Here is a 22,232-nt window from a genome sequence, read left to right on the forward strand (position 1 = left end):
TAGAGCCATGCCAACAAACAAAAGCTTACAGTGGCCTAATGCTTGAATATTAGTCCTCTGATGTGCTTTAAAAATGGGGAGTAAAACATTTAGTAATGCTCGCTCATGCACACGCACACACACAGGCACAGACATGCATGCAAGCTAGCACACACACTTTCATCACCACCAATACTATTTGGCGTAAACGGCAGAGTAACGGCATGTCTGTATGTCTGGAGGGTTCAGCCTAGGTGAAATGCATCAGGTCTTTTAAGCGCTAACTGACACGTCATCTAAAGGATTTCCAGGGTGATAGTCATGCCTCGTCATCCTCTCAGTCAGACAGATGGTCAGTCAGCAAAGACAAAGTCAGGTCACAGCCATGCACTAAACTGTAGGTCTGAGTCTAGTTAATAGGACATTTAATATTTATGTTTTGTAGTAAAAAAAATAAAGCAAGATACGTTTTTTCAATGGCATCCTCTGGTGTGAATCATGTGATTTTAACCAATTAGTAGGCAATTAGTAGGCATTGACTACTCATAATTGGTTGAAATCACATGATGCACACCAGATGATGCCTTTGGAAAAATGTATCTTCCTCTATCTTTTGACTACAAACATAGAAACGCGCCATTTTCACATACTCTACGTTGTTGATGTTGGTGTAGTGCTGGAGATTATGAATATTAAGGTTGAAAATGTGTGTAATTTCCCTTTTAAGCCATCATCACAACTATGCAAATACAGTGGGGAGAACAAGTATTTGATACACTGCCGATTTTGCAGGTTTTCCTACTTACAAAGCATGTAGAGGTCTGTAATTTTTATCATAGGTACACTTCAACTGTGAGAGACGGAATCTAAAACAAAAATCCAGAAAATCATATTGTATGATTTTTAAGTAATTAATTTGCATTTTATTGCATGACATAAGTATTTGATACATCAGAAAAGCAGAACTTAATATTTGGTACAGAAACCTTTGTTTGCAATTACAGAGATCATACGTTTCCTGTAGGTCTTGACCAGGTTTGCACACACTGCAGCAGGGATTTTGGCCCACTCCTCCATACAGATCCTTCAGGTTTCGGGGCTGTCACTGGGCAATACGGACTTTCAGCTCCCTCCAAAGATTTTCTATTGGGTTCAGGTCTGGAGACTGTCTAGGCCACTCCAGGACCTTGAGATGCTTCTTACGGAGCCACTCCTTAGTTGCCCTGGCTGTGTGTTTCGGGTCGTTGTCATGCTGGAAGACCCAGCCACAACCCATCTTCAGTGCTCTTACTGAGGGAAGGAGGTTGTTGGCCAAGATCTTGCGATACATGGCCCCATCCATCCTCCCCTCAATACGGTGCAGTCGTCCTGTCCCCTTTGCAGAAAAGAATCCCCAAAGAATGATGTTTCCACCTCCATGCTTCACGGTTGGGATGGTGTTCTTGGGGTTGTACTCATCCTTCTTCTTCCTCCAAACAGTTTAGACCAAAAAGTTTAGACCAAAAAGCTCTATTTTTGTCTCATCAGACCACATGACCTTCTCCCATTCCTCCTCTGGATCATCCAGATGGTCATTGGCAAACTTCAGACGGGCCTGGACATGCGCTGGCTTGAGCAGGGGGACCTTGCGTGCGCTGCAGGATTTTAATCCATGACGGCGTAGTGTGTTACTAATGGTTTTCTTTGAGACTGTGGTCCCAGCTCTCTTCAGGTCATTGACCAGGTCCTGCCGTGTAGTTCTGGGCTGATCCCTCACCTTCCTCATGATCATTGATGCCCCACGAGGTGAGATCTTGCATGGAGCCCCAGACCGAGGGTGATTGACTGTCATCTTGAACTTCTTCCATTTTCTAATAATTGCGCCAACAGTTGTTACCTTCTCACCAAGCTGCTTGCCTATTGTCCTGTAGCCCATCCCAGCCTTGTGCAGGTCTACAATTGTATCCCTGATGTCCTTACACAGCTCTCTGGTCTTGGCCATTGTGGAGAGGTTGGAGTCTGTTTGATTGAGTGTGTGGACAGGTGTCTTTTATACAGGTAACGAGTTCAAACAGGTGCAGTTAATACAGGTAATGAGTGGAGAACAGGAGGGCTTCTTAAAGAAAAACTAACAGGTCTGTGAGAGCCGGAATTCTTACTGGTTGGTAGGTGATCAAATACTTATGTCATGCAATAAAATGCAAATTAATTACTTAAAAATCATACAATGTGATTTTCTGGATTTTTGTTTTAGATTCTGTCTCTCACAGTTGAAGTGTACCTATGATAAACAATTACAGACCTCTACATGCTTTGTAAGTAGGAAAACCTGCAAAATCGGCAGTGTATCAAATACTTGTTCTCCCCACTGTAAATGCATGTTCTAAATAAAGTGGCGTAATGAATTGAAATGTGGTTGAGGTCAATTTGACATCTAAAATTAACATTATAGGTGTATTATTATTAGTGAATTTTATGATGCACACAGCTCCATCGGTCAATTAAGAATTGAAGCATTAGACATATTTGTTACTGTAAAAAACTCACTAGCCATTACTCTTTTAAGAGATGAAAGGCAGCTCACGCAGCATCCTTTTTAGTTTGTATCTTCGTGAGTACAAAGCCCATGGCATCCTGCTGTGTTATCATCAGCCCCACCCCCACTGCATCTGGGTTACTTTAGTTTGCTGACCGATGGTAACCAGCTGAGAGCAGCTCAGACTCTCTTAGTTGATGTGTTTTTTTTTTATGTAGAATACATGTGCGTCACTGCATCTTACTGTAGGCTGCCTTTTAATGATTAGGTTACATGTTAGATTAGATTACATGTTTGTATTCTCTGTACTTCTTTATCTTAATGTTGTTTGTATGTTTTTCTGATCTAGTCTACGCTTCGAGAAGGAGACAGACGGACAGACGTACAGACAGACAGACAGACAGATGCCAATGACCATCCAGATGGAGACTGCTAATGAAGACAACAGTGCTTTGCTGTGATGGGAAGAGGGCCTCTCCAGTGAAGACATGCCAGAGTAACTAGCCAGCTGTGCAGTTGCGTCAACACGGATTCACAGAAACACTACCACCAGCACCCAATCCCAAACATAAAGCAACCTCGCTAACGACTCTCTCTCTCTCGGGTCTTGTGGGAGAGCAATCACTTACCCAGAGGGAGTAAGGATGTGGTATTCAAAAGGCTAACAAGTAATAGCTTACTTGGTTTACAGTAATTTGTATGATGGCACGTCTTTGAAGCAATAGCCTTCCATCCCACTCAACATCAAACCAGACTTTTATAATGGTTGGTGATTCTTAAAATACTCAGTGGGATTGGAGTGTTGTCAGGCAGCTGATTCCTCTAAAAGGTGATTTGAGGTCCCTAACTGGAGCTGATACTTGTTATGTGTTATCTGAACACTAAATGGTAAAAGCTTCACTGAACCGCAAAATAAGATCCCTGCTAAATCAATCCGATCTAGCGGCTATTTCTGCCTACAAATATGCAAATCCGCATTTATATATGATAATCCACCAGACATAACAATCATTATGTCTAATTTAATAAATGTTGTATTTAATTTTAAGGCAGCAAAATGTGAAGACTGTGCAAAAGGTGTGTAGACTTTCACTATGCACTGTAGATTGCAGTTTTCTGTAGTGCAGAGGAAATTAAAAACAATTTTTTAAGTTGGAAAGGTTGGTACAGAATTGTAACAATTGACCTACTGTTGATTGTTTTAATATTCTTCGAAACTGGTGCAGGGAATGCAGGGAAACTGAAATCTGTTTTACCTCATTTTTACCAGCATGTCACGTTTGCATCTAGAGGTGACAAAACTCTTGATCACCTTTACTACACACATAGAAACGCATACAAGGCTCTCCCTCACCCTCCCTTTGACAAATCTGACCATAACTCTATCCTCCTTTTTCCTGCTTACAAGCAAAAACTCAAAAAGGAAGTACTAGTGATCCGTATTGAGCGCAAGTGGTCTGATGAAGCGGCTGCTAAGCTACAGAACTGTTTCGCTAGCACAGACTGGAATATGTTCTGGGATTCATCCAATAACATTGCCACATCAGTCACCGGCTTCATTTATAAGTGCATCGATGTCGTCGTCCCCACAGTGACGTACGTACAGTACATATCCCAACCAGAAGCCATGGATTACAAGCAACATCCGCACTGAGCTAAAGGCTAGAGCTGCCGCTTTCAAGGAGCGGGACACTAATCCGGACACTTATAAAAAATACCTCTACGACCTCCGATGAGCCATCAAACAGTTCCTCGGTGTACACATCACTAAGGACATGGTCCACACACCAACACAGTCGTGAAGAAGGCACAACAATACCTCTTCCCCCTCAGGAGGCTGAAAATATTTGGCATGGGCCCTCAGATCCTCAAAAAGCTCTACAGCTGCACCATTGAGAGCATCTTGACTGGCTGCATTGCCGCTTGGTATGACAACTGCTTGGCATCCGACTGCAAGGCGCTACAGAGGGTAGTGCGTACGGCCCAGTAAACCACTGGGGCAGAGCTCCCTGCCATCCAGGACCTCTATACCAGGTGGTGTCAGAGGAAGGCCCTAAAAATTGTCAAAGACTCCAGCCACCCAAGTCATAGACTGTTCTCTCTGCTGCCGCATGGCAAGCAGTACCGATACAGTAAATCTGGAACCAACAGGACCCTGAACAGCTTCTACACCCCCACGCTATAAGACTGCTAAATAGTTCAAGTGGCAACATGTAACTTTTTGGGCAACCCGACCAAACTCACATAGAAATATGAGTTATAGATCTATCATTCTACTTGATAGCAAGTCTAAGAAGCGTTAGATCTGTTCTATGTGCGCTATTTCTATGCTTCCCGTTTTTTTTGCGTCTTTTACTTTCGGTTTTGTACACCAGTTTCAGACAGCTGAAACAATAATATTTTTGGTTATGGGAAATATATTCAACAGCGGCTTAGATGGTACAATGATTCTCTACACTATACTAGCTTATTTTGTCACATAAATTGAAATTAGGCGAACTATTAGAGTTTTAGCAACCAGGAAATGGCGGAGTGATTTCTGCATAGTGCAACTTTAACCAAATAGCTACCCGGACTATCTGCATTGACCCCCCTTTACACTCTTTTGACTCATAACATACGCTGCTGCTACTACTGCTTATTATCTATCCTTTTGCCTAGTCATTTTACCCCTACCTATATGTAAATATCTACCTTAATTACCTCGTACCCCTGCACATCGACTCAGAACTGGTACCCCGTGTATATAGCCAAGTTATCCTTACTCATTGTGTATTTATTCCTCGTGTTACTATCTTTCTATTATTGTTCTATTTTTCTCTCTGCATTGATGGGAAGGGCCTGTAAGCATTTTACTGTTAGTCTACACCTGTTGTTTACGAAGGATGTGACAAATAAAATGTGATTTGATAAATACGATTCCTGAGAAACGCCTATAATGCACCCACCTTTCTTTCTCCACCATGGTCCCTCGGGAACTGAATAGCAGACATCTTTGAATTCAATGTTAACTGCTGGTCGACGTGGCAGGTAGGAAAAACGTTGGGCTTCAGTTAGACTGTTCTCCACTTTCTTGAGATGCCCGTGTAATAATGGAGTCTGTTGACTGCTCACATGATTGGATACCACCTCATCGATAGATACACATACAGTCCTGGGGTCCAGCATCAGATCAGGAGGCCCATTGGTGTTCTGGTGATGATGGAGAGAGAGGTAAAACAGGTGGTTTGGGGTATAAAATGATTTAATTAGCAAAAAGTTAGCAAACAAAGTGGGGTAGGTTACACCATTAAAACTGGGAATTGAAAAAATGGCAGCCTCGCCACTTGTTTTGATATACAGAGTTGAGGGATGAGACTAAGAAAATGTAACCAATGCTTGTGATGCAAGGAATGACAGTCTATGACATCCAAATGATAGGTTCAAACATTTGAGGCTATACATTGTTGTTTACGATCTTGATATTCGTAAACAATGGAGTAAAAAAAACATATACTTTGGGTTATGATAGACCAAGACAGTTGTGCTGAGCCTGAGGCTTTTATAAGTTATGTTCTTCAAGAATCAAGGTCAATAATTGTAATTTGACCACTGAAAAGATCCCAGACTGTAGACAACAATCAAACTTGAACACAATAAAGATATTTTATAACACAATGAATTGATATGACACACTGTGCATGTACATTTTCGATAATTTCACCTTTCAGAATATGATTTAGACAAAGTGCATATTGGCATAGGCTACTGCAGGCTACTAGGCTACTGCAGGCTACTAGGCTACTGCAGGCTACTAGGCTACTGCAGGCTACTAGGCTACTGCAGGCTACTAGGCTACTGCAGGCTACTACAGAGTCACCTAATCTGTTTCTATCTATATGCAGAATGGCGGGGTTACTATCGGACAAAGCTTACTCTGCGCACAAAGAAAAACAACAGCTATGCAATAATTAGCCTGATACTGATGAACTACATGGTATGTGTTAACTACATATGCAAATTGATTAATTCAATATTGATTATTGAAGAAAGACGGCAGTCATTCAATCTATGGTTCATTCACAAAAAAATGCTGGGTTGTTTGGTTGACCCAACTGCTGGGTTGCAGGCGTTGGGTCACTTTGTTGGGTTGTTTTCTTTAAAAAGAGCAAGGTTGGGTTGTTGATGCCGGGTTATTGCGATATGTACAATAGCTTCCATGAGGCTTACATTAGTGTATGAGTTCGCTAAAGGCCTATACAAATCACACTGTTGGGATAGATACCACCTTATTATAATATGTAATAAATAATCGTAATATTCTAGAAGAATGTGTAAAATGATAAACATTTTAAGGAACATTTTGTATTTGCTGTATGTAAACTTAACATGGTAAACAGGAATGACATTTACTCTCACGGGTGGCCATTAATAAGCTCTATCTGAAAGCCACACGCTAATAAGCCACACCTCCTGAAAATAACCTAGGGATTACATTTTTTTTTAAACAGCTGCTAGGTCAACCCAGTATGAAAGTAAAAGATACCCAACTGATGGTTAAATTAACCCATGTTTGGGTAATCCCAACAACCCAACATGTTGGCTTATTCACACAACCCAACTGGCTGGGTCAAAATAACCCAGCATGTGTTTGTCCAATATTTACCCAGTGCTGGGTTACCAAATAACCCAAATTGGGTTGTTTTTAACCCAGCATTTATGGCCATCAGATTAAACAAAACTGCCTAAATGAAAAACTTGCAGATTTATATTATCATGTTGCCTAATAAATCAGCAAATATTGTTATCCTTATTGTAATTACCATGATTTGAAAACGCAAAACCTCTATTAAAGTATTTCCCACATAGTATTAACGCAATCATAATGCATTTCAATCATTTGGAGAGGGGTTATCACAGTTCATCTTCTCATCTAGGCTGCCTATTATGATGAACAATTTTGGACATTATGATGAACAAGCAGAACTGATAACAAAATGCTGATCAGACATTTAAAGAAATGCACTGAAAGAAATGCACAACTTGCCATGCCGTCATTGTAAATAAACATTTGTTCTTAATCAACTTGCCTGGTTAAATAAAAGGATCAATATTATCACAATACATTGACACAATCACATTTTCATTTTTAATGAATAAGTGAGTTGTCTTACCATTATGATGGAGTTAGTGACAGTGGCGTTATTTACAGAATAGGCTGCCATAAGACATGCCATTCCCCCTCCAAACTTTTTTCAATAAATGGACAAAAATATCCCACCTAAAAACCTGCACACGTCTGTTGCATCGCCGCTTTGTGTGCGCTGAGCTCCTAAAAAAGGTGTTCACTCTTCCTAGTTATGTTCTCTCCCGCGTGTCTTGCTGCCCTGTGCCAGGACGAAATCAGTAGCCTATTCCTTAGAAGCGCACAACCAGCCACCGTGTTAAGAATGTGACGTCACAGACCGGAACGGCGGCGACTGGAAGTCTACGGGTGGAAGGAGCAACCGTGCACAAAGATGCTCGCCTCTCTCCAGGTTACTGTTCAAGGAATGTGGAATAGACTGTGCCCAGTGGGGTAGGCCAATCAACAGATGGCCACTCAATGTTGTTGATATCAAATCACTCGACCAATTATCAATAGGCCTACTAAACTCTGCCTCAAGAGAACGGAGTTGAACGTTCCTCAGCTACTAAGGAAAATGTGATAACTGCGCAAGATGGGGAAGGGAAATTGTTATAAAAAAAACATATAAATTATGGTTTTGATGATATTCCCATGTAATATCACATAGGAAAGGATAACCCTAAGACTATAGGTAACATTCATGTTGTGTTCTCTTGTGATAGGCTATATAATATATTTTTCATGGACAAAAATGTTATTTGTTATTATGGGGAACAGGGCTCCCAGGTCAGTCAACAGGTTTAGAATTGAGGACAGTAATCTTAACACTCCCTCTTGTGGATAGTTGTGCAAACAACCATCTCAGCAATCATGTTTGCCTAGTGTTCATTAATATTTATACCAGGGACTGCAACTATACTAAACAAACATATAAACGCAACATGCAACAATTCAAACTAGTTACAGTTCATATAAGGAAATCAGTAAATTGAAATAAATTCATTAGGCCCTAATCTATTGATTTCACATGACTGGGCAGAGGCACAGCCATGGGTTGGCCTGCGAGGGCATATGCCCACCCACTTGGGAGACTGGCCCACCCACTGGGGAGCAAGGCCCAGCCAATCAGAATACGTTTTTCCCCACAAAAGGGCTATATTACAGACAGAAATAGTCCTCAGTTTTATCAGCTGTCCGGGTGGCTGGTCTCAGACGATCCCACAGGTGAAGATGCAGGATGTGGAGGTCCTGGGCTGGTGTGGTTACACGTGGTCTGCAGTTGTGAGGCCGGTTGGATGTACTGCCAAATTCTCTAAAACGATGTTGGAGGCGGCTTATGGTAGAGAAATGAACATTCAATTCTCTGGCAACAGCTCTGGTGGACATTCCTGCTGACAGCATGCCAATTGCAAGCTCCCTCAAAACTTGAGACATCTGTCACATTGTGTTGTGCGACAAAACTGCACTTTTTAGAGTGGCCTTTTATTGTCCCCAGCACAAGGTGCACCTGTGTAATGATCATGCTGTTTATTCATCTTCTTGATATGCCACACCTGTTAGGTGGATGGATTATCTTGGCAAAGGAGAAATGCTCACTAACAGGGATGTAAACAGATTTGTGCGCAACATTTGAGAGAAATAAGCTTTTTGTGCATATGGAAAATGTCTGGGATCTTTCATTTCAGCTCATGAAACATGGGACCAACACTTTACATGTTGCGTTATATTTTTGTTCAGGGATGGAACATAATTATAATATTGTTAATCTTAATGCTTATAATATTTATTTTTTTAACAAGCGGTCTTTGTATTTAGCAAAAACTGTTCATAATGTAGATTTTAATTCAGAATGAAAATTCTAAGTCAAATATTAGGAGTAACCACAATGTCAGGGATGTGTAGGCTGCTAATACAGTTGTAAAGGGCCTATTTTGTAGCAGTGCTCTACCCCTCACTGGGGGGGCTGTGCATGTGGAAGAGGCAGCCAGTCATGGGCCTCTGCTGCTGATGCTACTGCTGCCTGCGATGGGTCCTGAATAGTACATTTCTGCTGACAAGGCTGTGCATAGTTCTCCACAGCTACACCTGTTTATTGTTATGTTGAAATCTGCAGTGACTCTCAGATATGAACGTGAAACTATCCTAAGAACTGGTGATAGAATAAAGAGGGACTACCATGAGACAGATTTGGGACTATTCATATTTAGTATAAATCCTATCTTATTTCACTTATGCTCCATATCCAAATATGGGTTTTGCAAGCTAGGTGACATAAAGCAAATGAAAGCTAATCAGGTATTTTGGCTCAAATGTCCAACAACAGAAAAAGAGGTGTAGTGATCATCAGCAAACATTGGATCTACAAAAGACAAAACTAACACTGTATCATTTCTCCCTATTTGGTATAGAGATTTTATTTTATTCTGGGAAAACAAAAATGCTTGAACACAAAATAGCCTACAGTACAAGTCAAATTGATCACAGCAGTATTGATCAAATTGATAACAGTCTTTAGGTCCTCCTCTTCACAACCATTGTAGCCTGTGTATTTTGTCATGTCTTGAGTCTCACACTCATTCAAGATGATGAAGAAAATGAAGAATTAAAAAGAGGATGATAGGTGTTGATGCCAAAGACTGTGTAGGCCCTACATTATTAAATACCTAAAACAGATGCTCATAAGCACAAGTATCATAGGATGGTGATTGCAATTAGCAAACAAATATACCCATTGTTACATGGGCAAAATATATCTTGCCAGCCCAACCTGGTGAAGGCTGGCCATTGTTTACTGGAGGAATAACAGAGGCTATACAGTTAATTATATTGGGTTAAATGGTACTTTAAATGACTAAATGGTGAACCCATCATTATCTGATGTATTGGTGAAGAAACAAAATGTTCTCATGGTATTTCACAGAAAACTTTGATTTTGAATAAATGACTGGGTGTGAAAGATGTGTGAAACCCCAATGAATGCACAATCAAAGGTTCTGAACATAAGATAGGGGGCATTACAAGTGTTATCAGTTTATAGTGTTGTACTAAGGCTCTATTCAATCATCTGCTTTAGCCGACATACGCATAGTGTTTGTTTTGACGGTGTAGGTGGAATTGCGGTCAAATCCACAATTGGCTCCGGTTTTAGTGGCTCCAGGTAATAATACTAAAGCGGACATACATTGCCATTGGCTGCACGGAGTCACATGAACAGAAATCCCATGCAGCCTTGTTTACAAATTCGAACACTGGAATGTGAGATGTAATCTACACCTCGATTAGGATGATAGAAATCCTCATTATTTTCTGTAATTTATTTCACTTTGAGCGTAATTATTTATATATAGCCTACACTTGTACTGGACTTATAACGCGAGTGGGGCGGGTGTGGCTTCGTGACATTGATCACAAGAGCAGCTGCTCACCGATTTCACCACTCCAACACCACCAAAACATCCACTATGCGTGTGTCTGTATCACCGGTTAACGCTTGTTCTGATTGAATTCAGGCCCTAGACAGATAGTAAAAACTGTGTGTATTACTTTCATTTAATGTTTGCACTAACATAATGATTCACAGCACCAGATACCAGTAGCGGTGCTGGTATTCCCCCCGTCTTATTGCATTGTTTCCTGTTAATTCATATACTTTGCGACCGTGATATATAGGCCTAAAAGCCAAGACAATAAGAAGACAGTGGCAGAATAAATTCAACCACACCTTTGTTTTATCACAAAACCGGATAGCAACTTCTATCTGGTGAAGTCCACGACACATATTGCATGTAACAGACAGTTACATGACCTACAGCATGGTTAAGCAAGTTAATGTTTCCGAAATTTTTGGACCATTAAACAACTATTGATTTAGAACCACAGTTACCGCAAGTCGCAAAGAAAACAGGAGCTACCTCCACTTTTCCAGCACCATTTCATCAACTTCAACATCATCAAATCGCCTCTGCTTAGTCTAATACAGTGACAACTAAAAGATACCAACAACTATTTAGTAAAATCAAAATTAGCTAAATATGATGTGGCTGTCCATGTTTCTGATTTCTGTTTGCGCATGTGTGTATGCGCGTCTTCCTGCAAGTAGAAAAACATGTTGACTCACCCTACCTGTAGAGAAATGCCAATACCATCCTCCTGTCTTTCATGTTGACAAAACGGTCTATCACTCTGTCATACAGTACACGCCTTCTACATCTAGCTACTGTACATATTGAACTTCCATCCTCTCAGGCCAGGGGCACAACAATGTATGAATTAATGGTTGGATCAGAATCGCCATTATAATCATTGGCCAGTATGGAGAATTAAGTAAAACCACAAGTCCACATCTCCATCCATGGCTAATTTAGGAAAGGGCCAACACAACTAGATGCAACAATTTAAGTTGTTTCTGTTAATGATGTATGCTCTCAAAGCGATTTGATAGGAGAGACGCCAAATCCAAGCTGGCTTCCCTTGACACTTTTTTCCCGCCAGGACCATTCACAGTTGAGCTAGCTCTGTTTAGCTCAATGATGATTGGCAATTATTTTATACTTTTTTTGTCAAGGGAGGCCAAATGCTCGCTGGCTTCCGTTGCATTCAAAGCTACAGGTGGCAACAATGTCATACTCGTTTCAGACCAGACAGTATCAGATAGATGGCCTACACGTAGAGAGACAGAGGGGCCGCTGTTTCGCTCGCTCAGATGCTTTCTCCTGTGAGATACATTCAGCCTCTCGCGAATTGAGGGAAAATTATAAAACACAGAGAGACAAAATATACTTTTAAAAAATTTATTTATGTATTTTTTGATACAGTTTTTGGAGAAGCCTGGCTTACCTTGGCGACCATGAATACAAGCCACTGCCAGATACCAGACCATCCATGACAATTAAGTTAAAACATTTTACTGTAGGGCTAAATCAGGGTCACACAGAATGTTTCTTGGTAGTCTTAAACAAATCTACTTTGAAACAAAATTATACACCTTACACACATGGTTATGGGCTTGAAAGTAAAGAAGACACCTGTACCAAGTCAGATATAGAGTTTAAATGTATTCCATTTTGAGTTTGCATCCCAATATCACACTTTATAAACATCACAGAAGTCTGAAATATAACAAAACCGTTTGACATATACTGAACAAAAATATAAACGCAACATGTAAAGTGTTGATCCCATGTTTCATGAGCTGAAATCAAATATCCCAGAAATGTTCCATACGCACAAAAAGCTTATTTCTCAAAAATGTTGTGCACACATTTATTTACATCCCTGTTGGTGAGCATTTTGTCCAACCGGCCTCAAAACCGCAGACCACATGTAACTACGCCAGCCCAGGACCTCCACATCCGGCTTCTTTACCTGCAGGATCGTCTGAGACCAGCCACCCGGAGAGCTGATGAAACAGGAGCATTTCTGTCTGTAATAAAGCCCTTTGTGGGGAAAAACTCATTCTGATTGGCTGGGCCTGGCTCCCCAGTGGGTGGGCCTATGCCCTCCCAGGCCCACCCATGGCTGTGCCCCTGCCCAGTCATGTGAAATCCATAGATTAGGGCCTAATTTATTTATTTTAATTGACTGATTTCCTATGAACTGTAACTCAGTAAAATTGTTGAAATTGTTGCATGTTGCATTTACATTTTTGTTCAGTATAAAAACACCGGATTTTCAGCGTAAAATAAAGAAACAAATGTTTATTAATTATGAAATTATGAAACATATTAATAACTTTCCACCCATGAGGCCACTAGGTCATTTGACTGCAGGAAAGGGCTACTGGATGCCCTTGACACTATTTGCCCCAGCTCCACTGCTCTGAGTACATGCAACAGTGGAAGGGTTAGGCCGGGTCAGGTGCCTCATCCCCTCCCCACAAGTCAGTGGGCCAGGCTCTCTCTCTCGCTGAGTGTTATTGGTGATTATTGTTGATTCCGTTAACTCCCATAACTCCTCCCCTTGGGAGGTGAAATTATGTATATAATGCAGCCTCAACGGAGGCAGGCACAGTGCCTGAGGAGTCAGGGGTTTATTGAAGAAACAGAATGAGGAGACTGGGTTTGGCCATGCTAGTTCTGCTGCTGCTGACAGCAGTGCAAGGTATTGTACACTTCAAGATTAACAGAGTGGCATCACTCACAATACAAGAACTCAACATGTTGGTTATGAAGGGGCACTTCCATTCATTCCAGTGAAGTTTTGAAAATACATCTTTGTTCTATTTTTCTTACAGCTGATGACACAGAGGTTCAGGGCTGGACCTGTGGCTACAGAGGGGCTTGCCGCAAGTACTGCTATGCCCAGGAGTACATGGTTGGCTACCATGGCTGCCCACACAGATTAAGGTACTATAGTGTGTGTCATGATGCAGACCTGTATCAAGCATATTTCTAAAATACTTTCAAAAACTTGGTGTGTGTGATTTAGGAGTTTGCACATTTGGGACTACTCTATTGGTTCAATTGTACCAGCTGAGCCAAATCAAGGACAACTCAAGTATTTCATAAATATTTTTGACCCAGGTCTGGAATAATGCCGGAAAATGGATAAAGCATCATATTAAAGGATTGAAAAATCAAGTATAACATGTGACTCTAACCCCTCATTATGCAGATGCTGTGCGTTGCGATTCTAACCTGACATGATATATGACTGCAGGAGATCAATATAAACAATCTGGAGCCAAATTCTGTGTCCTTTTCAAAAACGTAAAAATATGTGACCTTTCTTTTATCAGAGTGCATTTGGGAACTAGGAATATTAACCTATACTTTAACCGCTATGAGGATCCCATTTCATATCAAAATAGTGAACATATAATGCATCTCTGCCTAGTATTGTCTTTAATTGGATTAGAGAAGTCAAAGCAGCTCTAGTTTGATGGTTGTAACGCCATGCCCGGCATTGTGGAGTTCCAGGACAATAACAATTCACTGACCCAGATTCTGTCTGGCAGCCCTATGCATACGATTAAAATAACTTTCAAGTTTGTTGTTCATAGATATTACTGGTGTGAAGGAAATGTTTGAAGCTTTTTCCTTGTGAACTCTTATATTTGTGACAATACATTTGATTCATTGTATTTCGTTCATTATCTGACTGTATTAGTTAAAATACAATAAAATACTTTTTACTGTTCATACAGTTTGTTTCATAGTGTGATTGTAATATAATTTCGTTGTAACAGAATGCTTCAATACATAATGCAGCTGCTGAGCAAGAATTGTCATTAGGACAAATGAAAACAATGCTGTCACACTTGTTGGGCTCTATTTGCTTTTGAACTTGGTAGTGTAACAGTACAGTAACACAGCATTATTTTTGTGAAAAGAATGAGCACAATATTGAGTAGCTTTCTGTATATAAATATAAACACAGAATATATTGGTTTTCCTATCAACAGTCTAGGTCAAAACACTGAGAAGAGGACAACTTTTGGGTTTTTCATACCCAAATGTAACATTTTGAAATCTTATTTTTGCAATAAATGTTTGGTCAACAAGAAACCGCAAAAAATACACAGTATGCCACAATAATGCGAGGGTCAACTATAATAATATGATAATAATAATATGCCATTTAGCAGACGCTTTTATCCAAAGCGACTTACAGTCATGCGTGCATACATTTTTGTGTATGGGTGGTCCCGGGGATCGAACCCACTACCTTAGCGTTACAAGCGCCGTGCTCTACCAGCTGAGCTACAGAGGACCACATGATTTTAAGTTAAGTTTGAATGGCTGTGTCAAGCTTTGTGCTCAGGGCAGGGGCATTTGTCATGAAAGTCTGGTCGAGGCATTTTGTCACACTGACTTCGGGACATGTTGTCACATGTGAAACCTATTGAAGCCTCTTCCCTGCATATCAATTGCATGCGACTGAAGGCTCACCTTTAGCTAATGTGAAAACTCTTACTCTCTCTCTCTCTCACACACACACATCTCTCTCTCTCACACACACACACACATCTCTCTCTCTCTCTCTCACACACACACACACACAGATTTATGAATTAAGGCCTAACATGTTCTTAAAGGCCAGTATGTATTTACAGTGGTGTGAAAAAGTGTTTGCCCCCTTCCTGATTTCTTATTTGTTTGCATGTTTGTCACACTTAAATGTTTCAGATCATCAAACACATTTAAATATTAGTCAAAGATAACACAAGTAAACACAAAATGCAGTTTTGAAATGAAGGTTGTTATTATGAAGGGAAAACAAAATCCAAACCTACATGGCCCTGTGTGAAAAAGTGTTTGCCCCCCCCTGTTATAACACAACTCAACTGTGGTTTATCACACCTGAGTTCAATTCCTCTAGCCACACCCAGGCCTGATTACTGCCTCACCTGTTCTCAATCAAGGAATCACTTAAATAGGACCTGCCTGACAAAGTGAAGTAGACCAAAAGATCCTCAAAAGCTAGACATCATGCCGAGATCCAAAGAAATTCAGGAACAAATGAGAAAGAAAGTAATTGAGATCCATCAGTCTGGAAAAGGTTATAAAGCCATTTCAAAAGCTTTGGGACTCCAGCGAACCACAGGGAGAGCCATTATCCACAAATGGCGAAAACATGGAACAGTGGTGAACCTTCCCAGGAGTGGCCGGCCGACCAAAATTACCCCAAGAGCGCAGCGACGACTCATCCAAGAGGTCACAAAAGACCCCACAACAACATCCAAAGAGCTGCAGGCCTCACTTGCCTCAGTTAAAGTCAGTGTTCATAATAATATAATAATATAATAATAATAATAATAATAATATGCCATTTAGCAGACGCTTTTATCCAAAGCGACTTACAGTAATGCGTGCATAATTTTTTTTTGTGTATGGGTGGTCCCGGGGACTCCACCATAAGAAAGAGAGTGGGCAAAAATGGCCTGCATGGCAGAGTTCCAAGACGAAAACCACTGCTGAGCAAAAATAACATTAATGCTCGTCTCATTTTTGCCAGAAAACATCTTGATGATCCCCAATACCTTTGGCAAAATACTCTGTGGACTGACGAGACAAAAGTTGAACTTTTTGGAAGGTGTGTGTCCCATTACATCTGGCGTAAAAGTAACACTGCATTTCAGAAAAAGAACATCATACCAACAGTAAAATATGGTGGTGGTAGTGTGATGGTCAGGGCCTGTTTTGCTGCTTCAGGACCTGGAAGACTTGCTGTGATAAATGGAACCATGAATTCTGCTGTCTACCAAAAAATCCTGAAGGAGAATGTCCGGCCATCCGTTCGTGACCACAAGCTGAAGTGAACTTGGGTTCTGCAGCAGGACAATGATCCAAAACACACCAGCAAGTCCACCTCTGAATGGCTGAAGAAAAACAAAATGAAGACTTTGGAGTGGCCTAGTCAAAGTCCTGACCTGAATCCTATTGAGATGCTATGGCATGACCTTAAAAAGGCAGTTCATTCTCAAAAACCCTCCAATGTGGCTGAATTACAACAATTCTGCAAAGATGAGTGGGCCAAAATTCCTCCACAGCGCTGTAAAAGACTCATTGCAAGTTATCGCAAACGCTTGATTGCAGTTGTTGCTGCTAAGGGTGGCCCAACCAGTTATTAGGTTGTAGGGGGCAATCACTTTTTCACACAGGGCCATGTGGGTTTGGATTTTGTTTTCCCTTAATAATAATAACAACCTTCATTTCAAAACTGCATTTTGTGTTTACTTGTGTTATCTTTGACTAATATTTAAATTGGTTTGATGATCTGAAACATTTAAGTGTGACAAACAAATCATGAAGGGGGCAAACACTTTTTCACACTACTGTATTTTAATCATTTTGTTGTTTTACAACATACCCTACAGAAATGTAGGCTATACACGTGCTCGCTCACACTCCACACACACACACACCACAAACACACAGCTTTTTAAATTATTCATGTTTTGTTCTAATATGTTTTAATAAAGAAACGTTGACATTGTCATTTATTATCGTGTTCATTTTTAAGGACTTACCACAATAAAGTGTAATTATCTCCAATAAGCAGTGAAATTAGATATACTTGCAATCATGTAGTTCAGCTTTTTTTTAGAATATTCTTACTTCAAATAGTATCAAGTGATGAGTAATGCTTGAACTGTTGGCACTAAAAGCACAGATAACATTGTGACAGCTTGCCCCATACCCACTACATGGCAAGTTGCCACAACTGCTCAGAGTGTATTCTATCAGTAATAACTTAATTTTGCAATAACTTATGAGAAAAGTAAAAGTGCTAAATCTTAGGTAAGACCTTGATCTATTCATCAATATTTAAATTGGTCTTAATTGATATACCAATGCTAAGAAATCTACACTTAAGTGAAAAGTGTGACAACATGCCCCGATCTCCCTTAAATTAGGCCTCAGGTGAAATCATTGTCAAAAGCACAAGAGATACTGTTGCATGTGGGTCTAGATGGGTTGATCATATAGAAATATCAAACTCCAAAGCAATTGCCTGTCTATGGCGCAGGAACCACTGACTCGCTGCCTTTTTCTATATCAAGACACCTGCTGGTAACTCAACTGTTTAGGACAGCTCATGAGGTCTCCTATATATCTGTCGACTAGGTGGGACTCAACTTGCATAGCTTTTATTTTCGCCAATTGCCAAAACATTGAAAATATTCCATTGTCTCTGTCTGGTCCACATTGGGTAGACATCAATAGAAAAATAGGAAATTACTATGAAATAATAAAATATTTCAGTTGTGTATATTACTTCGTTTTTATTTGATGACTTTGTTATTTTTCATTCCTTAAAGTCATCATCTCATCTCTGCTCAGGCAGTAGCAGCCAAACATCCAGACAATGTTCTCTGTGCTCCTGATACTGTACTGTCTTTAGTCATCCTATTTACACTGAACAAAAATATAAACGCTACATGTAAAGTGTTGGTCCCATGTTTCATGATCTGAAATAAAAGATCCCAAACATTTTCCATACGCGCTAAAAGCTTATTTCTCTCAAATTGTGTGCACAAATTTGTTTACATCCCTATTAATGAGCATGTCTCTGTTGCCAAGATAATCCATCCACCTGATAGGTGTGGCATATCAAGAAGCTGATGAAACAGCATGATCATTACACAGGTACACCTTTTTCTAAGGACAATAAAAGGCCACTCTAAAATGTGCAGTTTTGTCACACAACACAATACCACAGATGTCTCAAGTTTTGAGGGAGCGTGCAATTGGCATGCTGACTGCAGGAATGTCCACCAGAGCTGTTGCCAGAAAATGTAATGTTAATTTCTCTACCATAAACTGCCTCAAACGTCATTTTAGAGAATTTGGCAGTACGTCCAACCGCAAACCATGTGTATGGCGTTGTGTGGGCGAGCGGTTTGCTGATGTCAACATTGTGAACAGAGTGCCCCATGGTGGCGATGGGGTTATTTTACATTTACATTTTAGTCATTTAGCAGACGCTCTTATCCAGAGCGACTTACAGTTAGTGAGTGCAAACATTTTTTCATACTGGCCCCCCGTGGGAAACGAACCCACAACCCTGGCGTTGCAAGCGCCATGCTCTACCAACAGGAATCAGGACTAATAAAGCCAATGCAACAGCCTGGGCCTAGCACATGGATGGGCATTCATAACATTCTATTGTAGGCTGATGTGGTTGGCTACACCCCAGTAAGCACGAGCAGACATCTTTTGGACTTCTTTCTTTGGTCCTGTCCAGACGTCTTTTTTTTGTGTTTTACAAACGGTAGGCTTACCACATAGATGGGCATTCATAAAATTACATTTCAGGCAACACTGCAGACTACACCTCAGGAAGCACGGGCTGATGCCTTTTGGACTTCTTTTTTTTGGTGCAGTCCGGACTGGCCTTGATTTCCACATCCACGGACATAGGTTTTTCGTCCGGTCCAAATCTGAACCAATCATAGACGTCTGTGTTTGGTTCAAATTTTGTCTGGTCTGGACCAGCCTTGATTTGGCCCTAACATAGACATCTATAAATTATGTATTTTCAACTTATATTCAAACCAAAAATGAGCTTGATTTCAACATCAGGAAAATACATATTTTCAAGGTCTGGAAAATACGTATTTCCAACTTTCATTCAGAACCAAAAATGAGCATGATTTCAACGTCCGGAAAATACGGATTTTTCAACGTCTTGGAAAATATGTACACTAGCCTTTAAAGTCCTCCAGAAGATAGTGGATCCGTCAAGACAGGTAAATAGCGACCACTAGCGGCTGGCTGGATAACAACATACTGCAAACTCCGATAACTCAACGTTTCTACCGAGAAAATGGGCGCCTCAGACAATGTCCTCAATGTGCTAGCTAGCTTCGTAGATGTTCGTCGCCATTTTTTCCCCGCTCCTACAACAACCTCATGTGTCTTCTTACGTCTGCCGGGTTATGGTATGGGCAGGCATAAGCTATGAACAATGAACACAATTGTATTTTATCGATGGCAATTTAAATGCAGTGATACCATAATAATAATAATAATAATATGCCATTTAGCAGACGCTTTTATCCAAAGCGACTTACAGTCGTGCGTGCATACATTTTTGTGTATGGGTGGTCCCGGGGATCGAACCCACTACCTTGGCGTTACAAGCGCCGTGCTCTACCAGCTGAGCTACAGAGGACCACGACCACCATGACGACATCCTGAGGCCCATTGTCGTGCCATTCATCCGCTTCCATGACCTCATGTTTCAGCATGGTCAATGCACAGCCCCATGTCACAAGGATCTGTACACAATTCCTGGAAGCTGAAAATGTCCCAGTTCTTCCATGGCCTTGTCACGATCGTCGAACAGAGATGAGGACCAAGGCGCAGCGTTGCAGGCAAACATACTCTTTATTAGAGACACGATCAAAAACAACAAAACGAAAACGTGACAGTTCACGGTCTAACACAACCGACTAGAAACAAGATCCCACAAACTCTGTGGGGAAACAGGCTGCTAAAGTATGGTTCTCAATCAGAGACAACAAGCAACAGCTGAATCCCGTTGCCTCTGATTGAGAACCACACTGGCCAACATAGAACAACAATACTAGAAAGTGAAACCTAGAACAAAACACATAGACTTTACACACCCTGGCTCAACATATTAGAGTCCCCAGAGCCAGGGCGTGACAGTACCACCCCCTAAAGGCGCGGACTCCGACCGCGCCCACCAAATACCACAGGGGAGGGACCGGGTGGGCACTCCGCTTAGGCGGCGGATCCGGCTCCGGGCCTGATCCCCGCTCCCTCTCCAACCCCCCAAAGTACCCCTGGTCCGGTCTGGCCCCGCTGGCCGGAGCTGGACTGCACACTGGTGGAGCGGATTGCTCTAGCTCCGGCGTGAAGCATCTGACCGGTGCCGGACCAGCCACCGGTGGAACAGGCACGGGCCGTGCCGGACTGACGACGCACACCACTGGCTTGGTGTGGGGAGCAGGAGCGGGCCGAGCCGGGCTGACGAAACGCACCACTGACTTGGTGCGGGGAGCAGGAGCGGGCCGGACCGGGCTGACGAAGCGCACCACTGACTTGGTGCGGGGAGCAGGAACGGGCCGTGCCGGGCTGACGAAGCGCACCACTGACTTGGTGCGGGGAGCAGGAACGGGCCGAGCTGGGCTGACGAAACGCACCACTGAATTGGTGCGGGGAGCAGGAATGGGCCGGACCGGGCTGACGACGCGCACCACTGACTTGGTGCGGGAGCAGGAACGGGCCGGACAGGGCTGACGACGCGCACCACTGACTTGGTGCGGGGAGCAGGAATGGGCCGGACAGGGCTGACGAAACGCACCACTGACTTGGTGCGGGGAGCAGGAATGGGCCGGACTGGGCTGGCGACGCGCACCACAGACTTGGTGCGGGGAGCAGGAACAGGCCGGGCCGAGCTGGCGATGCGCACCGTAGACTTGGTGCGAGTGGCAGGAACAGGCCGGACCGTACTGGGAACACACACCACTGGCCCTACGTGGGGATCAGGAACAGGCCGGACCGGACTGGCAACACACGCCAGTACCTCTCGCCGTGCCTCTACATCCTCCTTCCCCCTGGTGACCAGTGACTCCCGTAACCTGGCGGCCTCCTGCTGCCCCGTCGTCCACGGCGTTAGCCCCCCCCTAAAAAATTTATGGGCTTCACTCCTACCCGTGGACCAGGTCTCCATGCTTCTCGCCAGCCTTTCGCCCTTCTGCCTCCACGTCAAGCCCCTCTCTTCCTCACATGGCTTGACCCAGTCGAGGAGGCGAAGGAGATCCGCTAGAGATCTCTCAGGCGATGGCTCCTGGACTTGCTGCTTGGTCCAGTCTTGGTGGGATCTTCTGTCACGATCGTCGAACAGAGATGAGGACCAAGGCGCAGCGTTGCAGGCAAACATACTCTTTATTAGAGGCACGATCAAAAACAACAAAACGAAAACGTGACAGTTCACGGTCTAACACAACCGACTAGAAACAAGATCCCACAAACTCTGTGGGGAAACAGGCTGCTAAAGTATGGTTCTCAATCAGAGACAACAAGCAACAGCTGAATCCCGTTGCCTCTGATTGAGAACCACACTGGCCAACATAGAACAACAATACTAGAAAGTGAAACCTAGAACAAAACACATAGACTTTACACACCCTGGCTCAACATATTAGAGTCCCCAGAG

General features: G+C 42.2%; 1 protein-coding gene across 1 annotated transcript in view; it reads right to left on the bottom strand.

Moving 5' to 3' along the window:
* The window catches only part of LOC311101664 (ATP-binding cassette sub-family G member 1-like), a gene marked incomplete at both ends in the record, with an annotated part of 33,554 nt that extends 25,844 nt beyond the window's left edge, over window positions 1-7,710 (bottom strand). Inside the window, 2 exons of the mRNA XM_084142811.1 lie at window positions 5,443-5,686; window positions 7,648-7,710. Coding sequence (XP_083998937.1) covers window positions 5,443-5,686; window positions 7,648-7,710 — 307 coding nt within the window. The remainder of the gene's footprint in view (window positions 1-5,442; window positions 5,687-7,647) is intronic.
* Between the last annotated feature and the right edge of the window lie 14,522 nt (window positions 7,711-22,232).

This window comes from Coregonus lavaretus (assembly GCF_964263955.1).
Source record: "Coregonus lavaretus genome assembly, chromosome: 26".
NCBI classification, from domain to species: domain Eukaryota; kingdom Metazoa; phylum Chordata; class Actinopteri; order Salmoniformes; family Salmonidae; genus Coregonus; species Coregonus lavaretus.